Below are 8,298 nucleotides of genomic sequence, written 5' to 3' on the forward strand. Positions count from 1 at the left end.
GAAATTTAAAGGATTGAATCCGGCCCGCGACGAAATTTGAGTTTGACACCCCTGATGTAGTATATATCGAATGTCTATTTCAGAGGTGGGCAAACTTTTGAGCTTGCGAGCCGCATTCAACATCGGAATCCTTTCGCGGACCGCACTAAGTAAAATTGGGATTATAAACTCAATCGCAATATTGGTATTTGATTATATAGTGAGGACATCTAGATAACATATATGCTTAAATGCGTAATTAAAACAATCCAAATATTGCTTTGACGATATCGTACACGCGTCAGAAACATAGTGGCGATATTTCATAGGCTGGTCGACCTCAATAAGCAATATGTCAAAACTAAAGAGATGAAAGTCGGTTGTCCCGATTCTTAGAACACGATTGAAATTTAAACCTGTGAGCAGCGACGTGCATATAGATTTACTAATTCCACTTTTGGATCAGCTCCAGGACACACAATGCTGACAGCATTATAACCACAAAAATAGCCAAATTCTACGCATACAGAGAACGAATCTACCTAAAACACGCGCGAATCGTTTTTTATAAGCACATCACTAAAATATTTAAAACTGGAGTGGCCAATCTGAAATCACACTCGTGATTTTTCAAACTGCGTGGGCCTTGAGATCAGGCTATCACGCCAGAAATTGAATATAAAAATAATATAGGAAGTATTTACGTTAGTACAGTGGTTCTCAACGTTTTTAAGACAGGCCCTCACCTTATCACGGTAAAACATTTGGCGCCCCTCTTATCGTCATATCACCAAACGCAAAGCAAACCTAACGAATAGTTTGATGGCACGGAAGGTTACGGCTGTGGACGAGAGATTTTAAAATATGAAATTCCGACTTAATACAGAGCAATAATTATGAACGGGGTGTAAATCGCGCAGAGCGCGAATTATTTTTTCAGTTGAGCTCAGCTTCGCGCCTCCCTTCAGATCTTTCACGCCCCCAAGGTGGGTGCACCCCACCAGTTAGGGAACAACTGCCTTAGAATTATCATGGTGAAATATATAAGAAAAGGTTTAATCAAGTCCCTGCCAATTCGATTTTTAGTACGCATTTTCTCAATATTTTTAACAACTTTCTTTAGACTCTTGCGGGCCGCACAGAACGGCATGGAGGGCCGCATGCGGCCCGCGGGCCGTAGTTTGCCCACCCCTGGTCTATTTACTCTGTTTGGATACTTCTTACGCAATAACGAGCAAAACCAATGCTTCTGACGTAATAATGAGCGGTGGCGTTTGAAAACCAGACGTTTCTGCTATCACTAACACGGTAAAATCACTGAGCTATATATCTTCCTCTTTCACGAATGTTAAGTTTATGTCATAGCCCTCTGGACAAATAAAAAGTAATCGTTCTTTCACAAAGAAATCGATTAGATATGGGAAGTAGTCGATTACGATTACTTTGGAATTTTTTCGAATGTAATCGATTGCGATTACGATTAATTGAAAATGCTGTAATCGTCGTAATCGATTACGATTACTAATCGCGATTACCCCATGTCTGCTATCCATATTCTTGATTGGTAAGTGGAATTATAGCACCGCCGTAAAATGTAGGTGTGTAGCACAACGATATGTTACGCCGGTTACTTCAGAAGTACAGCGCGACAATTACATTTGATTAATATCAGTGATTATAACTTCTAAGCTTCTTACGATTAGTTTCACTATCACAGGCGAGACATCGCCCATCTGTGCCTCATCTGTGCCATACCTAGCCCTTTATTTCTGAATAACAGATGTGAAAATTCCGTGATTTTGGGAATAAAAATGTTCAAAATCTAGTCATTCATAAACATCGATAAGAAAATACCAATATTAATAATTGAAGGTTTCACAATTTCCTTCATTCACCCCTGAGGACATATGAGGCACTGTCGCATTTGTCTCCCCTAACTCAACGACACTGACGTATCACACCCCGCCGTGTGTTGGCTATGTACTGCTGCGGTGACAAAGTTTGGCTCCGACTACGCATGTGGGCATAAACATATGGTGCACACTATGAAAACCACATATTAGTGCTACGAATACGTGACGAATTTTCAATTGTGACGTAACAGTTGATTGACATGTATGGCTCTTTGGGAGGTACAATTGCAAATATTGGTTCAAGATGGCTCTTCGGTCGAAAAAGGTTCCCGACCCCTGCTATACGCCCTATCGGATGTGTGTCAGTGTGTTATTGCGCGACAAGTTTTAAACTCACGGCAGGTCAAAGCTGATACAAAAATATGGAAGTTTATACACTGATAAACAGTAACGAGATTGATTCTAAACCTACGTCTTCGATTAGAGTATCATTCGCGTTTTTGTTCTATTGTTAGTCATATTGAGCGACAGACAATATATCAAGAAGTATGTTATTACCATGTGGGCCTATGCATGTAATATTTTCATGTAACTACATGATGTGATGACTTTAGCTGATAGCGGTGCATTCCAATTTCACAGCTTAGAATATGACTTCGTTCGGCATTGTTGACTTTATTGCTAATAACTCTCTAGATGAAGTTGGAGCGACTCCTGTCTGGGAAAAATTTCGGAAGCATTTCTATGCTGTCGGTGTTGGCATTTCCTTGTTTGCACTCTATTTTACTCTTGGAATCCATGTCGAGTGTGCACCAGCGTATTCAAACGGAACCGTCATAAAAATAGATTTGTATTCGCGGCATGTCAACGAATATTGTGGGAACAACGATCAGTTGATTGTATTCAGGTATTCTGGATGCATGCTTGTTGGCATGAATGCCATTATTCTTTTGGCTGCTTCGTATTGGCTTTATCTGCCGAATGCGATTAAACCACTTCGAACCTTCTCCAAGATACGAGGATTAGTCAACGATATCCATTTGCCATGGGAGGAGTTGAAGCAGCTCATGGCAACTCCAATGACGGCAGAGGAATTATCGACGACCCCCAACGAGCCAACTGATAAGTTATTGAAACAGAAAAAAATACGCGAAATAATTAAACTGCTGCCATCATTTAAGGAGGAGAAAGATCACAATCATCAGCAAACAGCCGATTCTAGCAGCAGTTGCTGTTGCAGATCCCCCAAATGTCCCTGTAAGACACTTGTAGCGTCCTACCTATTTAGAAACTGTGTTCTAGGAGTTCTATTCATCCTCGCTATTGCCGGAATAGTATGTCTCACAATACTCATGCTCCAAACTGGCTACACATTTCCCTGCACATACGATTTGACAAGTGACGGCAAGAATTACATTTGTGCAGTCGGTGGCACATCAGTCGCAATAGTATGCACCATCGTTTGTGTACCTCTACTCGTATGTCAATTGATAGCGATCGGCTACGGATCTGCACAAGCGATCAAAATTATATTGAACGAGAATCGCAAGGACGAAAAGCGAAAGAAAATCAACTATTCATCAGTTAGGTTGATTGTCAGATTCTGCAAAAGTTCCCAGTCGCCACGTTCTGGTATTTCAAGTAGTTTTATTGAATTCTTTTTTTCTAAAGAATTCGAAGAGACTGTTAATCGTAACGTAAATATATCAGAAATCCGGTCAGACGATGAATTGGGTAAGCTATCACGCGCCCTCTATATTGACGAAGACCCCTTACGCGACCTAACATCCGATATGAGAGAATATGAGACTACGCAGTTTCGCGGTATCGTTGATATAACCAAGTACAGCCTAAAACAATATTATAAACTTGCTGAGATGCTGGCTAAACACCAGCTATGGGAGACTTTCGTGTTTCTGCTAGGTAATATCAATGAAGATTTTCAGAAGTGTGAAGAGGAAGACATAAACGATTTCTCAAGGTTGATCATCAATTTTGATTCCATTGCAACGAAATATCATGATGGAAAGAAGTTATCGAATGAGTTTTACGAAACAGGATCGTGCTCTCAGAATTTTGACAGTAATAGCATTTTGTATTATGCAATACATAACGGAAACATGGACAATTTCGACGTTGCGTTGTTTCTTCTGTCTTGTTTCAAACCGATCAACCCTTACGTACATTATTACGTTCCCCAGAAAAATAACCAAAATAGTGTACCAGCATTAGCATACATTAAGTCACTACCGCCAACCTATACAAAATGCGCGAATTATCCAAAGCTGGAAACTGAAATAAATAAATGCAATACTGCTACGCATCCGGAATATGAGTGTCAAAAGGCACTCAAAGACACACTGGCGGTATACAAGGAAAAAGCGCAAGTTATGCAGTCTATTATCATAGGTATATTGTCAAGGCGGAAATTTCGTGATTGGGATGAGACTGCATCCGAATTCTTGAAATTGGCGGTAGAAAAAGGACACCATGAAATCGAATTAGCTCTTTTAAAAGCATTTTTCACAGGTAATCCGTTGAAATATCTATGTAAGAAGCATCGCGGAGTGAAAAAATCTATTCCGAGCGACCGCTGTATAGAGAAGATATTCACCGACTTCAATTACGAACTTGACGATTGCAAATATTTGGTTGCGCATCTGGCAGAAACTCATTCCTGGTCACTGCTCGTAGGATTACTGAATCATACGAATACTAGATGTGACGAGATGACACCTGAGCAGAAAGAGTTCTTCAGAAAACTAAAAATAGATCTTCAACTACCCCAACAAAATTCGAATTCAAACGGGTGTGGTGAGAATATCGTATGGGCGGCTCTGGAACAAAACCGACGCCGGGACGGCATCCGATTTACTGTCACGAACTTCCTTCTGGATGTTTCTGAACCGCAAATTCTCTACGTCATTAAGGCTGGTTCAGATACGAAAAGACTGAGTAAAGACCCGAGGAGTAATCCACAAAATACGCAAGAAGACAGCAAGAAGTTCAAAGATGCCCTTGCAAAATTCGAATTGACATATCTGCTTCACCGTTATCAGAACAACATTGAGAAAGAAGATTTAAAGAAGATTTTAGCTGACGTGCCGATTCGCGAATGGAATGACAATGTGCGCAAGCTTGCTGAGCTTGCATCAAGTAACGAAGATTGGGAATTCTTGATTGCCATACTCAAGACGCATATTGCGGAAAACATTTTGAAAGGAAGCCATATCGACATCAATCCCACTAACGTGAAAGTTATTTGGGGTTTGATAAAGGCCGAGCGAGACCCATTTCTAAATGTATGTGATATTATTCTAGAATATTTCAAGCCACCGAAATAACGGACGAAAAGGCTTCACGTAAATCACGCTCGAAACTTTCCGAGGATCAGTAAGTGCAGTAAATTACAAGCCTTCGTTGTAGCGGCGCTGGCATGTAACTATATTTTGCGTCTTATGTTGAGGTTTGTTTTGTGACAGCGTGTACCGTGAAGCCATGTTGGATTAATCAGAAAGTACGTGGCATTATCCGTACTGCGCAAAACATAATGTCAAAATTCATAAAATGCTCATTAAAATAATCCCCACCAATTTTTAACGAATCCAGGCGGGTTCGTGAACATATGATCATAAGATACAGTATACGGCATTTGCCCGTTAACATATAGGTAAAACGTTATGGTTGCGGTGAGCCGTAGAGTTAGTGTTGCGGTTTTGAAGTGATATGCTCATATGCTAAAGTTTTTTGAGGTGATATGCTTGAGTGTCGTATGCTAAACTTACACTGGCATAAATATCGGGAAAAAGTCTTTACTATATGTGAATGAGGCTAAATTCACGAAAGTATTTTGAGTAGCGCGCTTGAATTGTAAAGTATGGACGGAAAGACCTTGTGATCATGGGTACAATTCAGTCAAGACTCTTTGTAGACACGGCGGACGTGGTCTCGTGTACAATGCACTTGGCTCGACGTGAAACCTCCTTGTGATTTTCTTTGTCGCATACTTTCATTTGTTTTCTCATTCGCAACCTCTGAATATGCTATATATGCTATATATGCTGTGTCTGTGTATATTGTCTGTGGTATAGTGGTCCATTATTCATACATTGTAGCGGCACATGTAATAATAACATGTAACAAATAAACGTTGTCAATCTTGTAGCCAGATTTGTATCAGGTTACGCTGGTTCGAGGTTTGCAATAGGCCATTTGCAGGACTTAGATCATGTGACCCGTAGCGCATAGCAACCAGAAATTGGTTAGCACGCCAGTCGCTCGTACATTTGTTTCAATGCTAAATAACGCATAGTGTACTCTTGTTACTGGTGAAAAGAAAGAAATTTACAGAAATAACAAAATTCACAGAAATTTAGTAGCCTACTGTTGTGCCAAGGCACAAAACCAAACTTTGTAAGTAGGGCGATTTTTTACCTAAAGATGGAAAATTTTGACCTAAAAAAATCAAAATGTTGACTTTTTTGACCTAAAAAACTGAATTTTGAGCAAATTTTGTCATCTCGTATGCAAATTAGGTGTTTTTCCACATAATGTTAACATTGTACTGCTTATCTTCATTTCTGGTTGCAACTGTTTGTCCTTACGACGTAGTTTGGCCTAAAAAAACGTTATTGGGTTAAAAACTGACATATAGTACTTCAACGAAATCTGGCCCTATGAAGAACTCCAGTAGTTACATCACATATTATGGTAGCTACATTTTTGACATATCAGAAAAAGGAAAAATTTTGTCATAATTGAAGTGTTAGGTCAAATAATTGTCAAAATTGCTTACCAAATCAAAATTATTTTGCTACCTGCATTTCGTTTGTATCGTAGATGTATGCACTGTCGGTAAACGTGTCATTTTACATTTTACATCTTGTAGCCTACTTTATAGGCCTACCGTCGTAGGCAGCCAATTTTATGCTCATTGTTAATCATAAACGGTGAAATAACACAAAGAGGATGACATGGTCAACCAACCGCAATATCATATCTGAAGTAGAACTGGGTGGACATGGTTCTTATATCAAGAGGCGAATGATGAAAAATTGTGATGTAGTGTATACACCATTGTCAGAATGAAGCAACGCGGTGTGTCACCAGCAGTGTAAGCACAACTTCGGTGTTGTCAGCCAACAACTGATGCTGTTAAACGTTCTTTCTCCATTCTTGACAGGCTACTTTAAAAGGACAGAAACTTTCTACCCGAGAATGTAGGAAAGTATCTGTCGTTTTAGTGCACCAAATTTCAATTATTTCTACCATAATGCGTGTTGCAACTACTGAAATACTTCATACGACAAGATTTCGTTAAAATATTTTTTTCGTAGAGAAACTTGTGTTTTTAAGTCAGACAGACAGTTCAAATGGGAAAATTCTAACATTATGTGTGAAAAGACATAATTTACATAAATAGGGTCAAAATTTTGTCAAAATTTAGTTTTTTAAGGTAAAACAATATCCACATTTTGATTTTCTAGGTCAAAATCTTCTGTTTTTCAGGTAAAAAAAAGTCGCCTCAGTGATGAGTGCTTTCACTTTGATGCCTTTGTATTGTAAAAATTGCTTTCATTGCTATTCATTTGTTTTGATCAACTCTTGGAAACGGTGAGTTTACCTTAATGCATGAATGGATTTTGGATACTGTAGAATTGTTCAAAAAAGGTATTTGCGAACAGCCTTGTTGAATTTGTAGTTTTGTATTGTAAGAATTGCTTCCATTGCTGATTTTTGAGATTTCATCTTGAATCATGAATGAATATACACTATACAGTATGTTCCAATGTCGTTTTGGGAGTGTGTTTTAGCATCGCGTTGTATTGCAATAGGTATAGATGCAAGTTATATTGACATGTAGGCCTATGCATGTAATCCTGCTTTACACGGACGGCATGTAGACCTGGCCAGTAAGTGGTAAGATTACAGTCTTGGTCGCAAGTGAATGTGCCGGAGAACATGTAGATTGGATCTATCGGACGTGACTGTATTCCTGTAACCAGGGCTTTGGAGTCGGATATGATGACTAAAAGAAGAAACAGAAAGGGCCATCAACCTGCGTCATGTCACTGTTCAGCATCAGGTTACGATGAAGGGGTGACCAAAAAAAGGTCAACATTTTCGGCCACAACTGAACATCACGGCCCAATTGCCCGAGTGATGATCTTTTGTCTATTTATCACCGTCACAAATGGTTCAATATGTGGGCAAATTAGCGTATCACCAGGAATTAGGACGAATCCAAGCAAGATCGAACACTGACATTAGGCTGATGAGGATGGCATGTTGAGATACCGTAACTGCTCATGTCGACATCCTTGTATCTGTTCATTGCATCGCATTGTACATCGTGTGTATTGACTGATTGAGCGGGTGAAAATAATAGAACCACCGATTATGCCACACTCAGAATTGGGATTCCTAATTTTTTTCTACGTCGACTTGTTTACTACATTTTCTCGCG

At 39.5% G+C, this 8,298-nt stretch overlaps 1 protein-coding gene across 1 annotated transcript; it reads left to right on the forward strand.

The window, feature by feature from the left end:
• Positions 1-889: 889 nt before the first annotated feature.
• Positions 890-7,719, forward strand: LOC145436223 (uncharacterized). Its single transcript, XM_080313579.1, has 2 exons — positions 890-6,929; positions 7,451-7,719. Exon 1 carries the CDS (start codon positions 2,483-2,485, stop codon positions 5,174-5,176), a length of 2,694 nt encoding a protein of 897 aa, XP_080169705.1. The 5' UTR covers positions 890-2,482; the 3' UTR covers positions 5,177-6,929; positions 7,451-7,719.
• The last annotated feature ends 579 nt before the right edge of the window (positions 7,720-8,298 follow it).

Source organism: Botryllus schlosseri, chromosome 3 (assembly GCF_051294905.1).
Source record: "Botryllus schlosseri isolate E-star chromosome 3, Bs_hap1, whole genome shotgun sequence".
Classification (NCBI taxonomy): domain Eukaryota; kingdom Metazoa; phylum Chordata; class Ascidiacea; order Stolidobranchia; family Styelidae; genus Botryllus; species Botryllus schlosseri.

Coding starts and splice junctions, on each gene's coding strand:
- LOC145436223 (XM_080313579.1), top strand. CDS start 2,483: ATGACTTCGTTCGGCATTGTTGACTTTATTGCTAATAACTCTCTAGAT.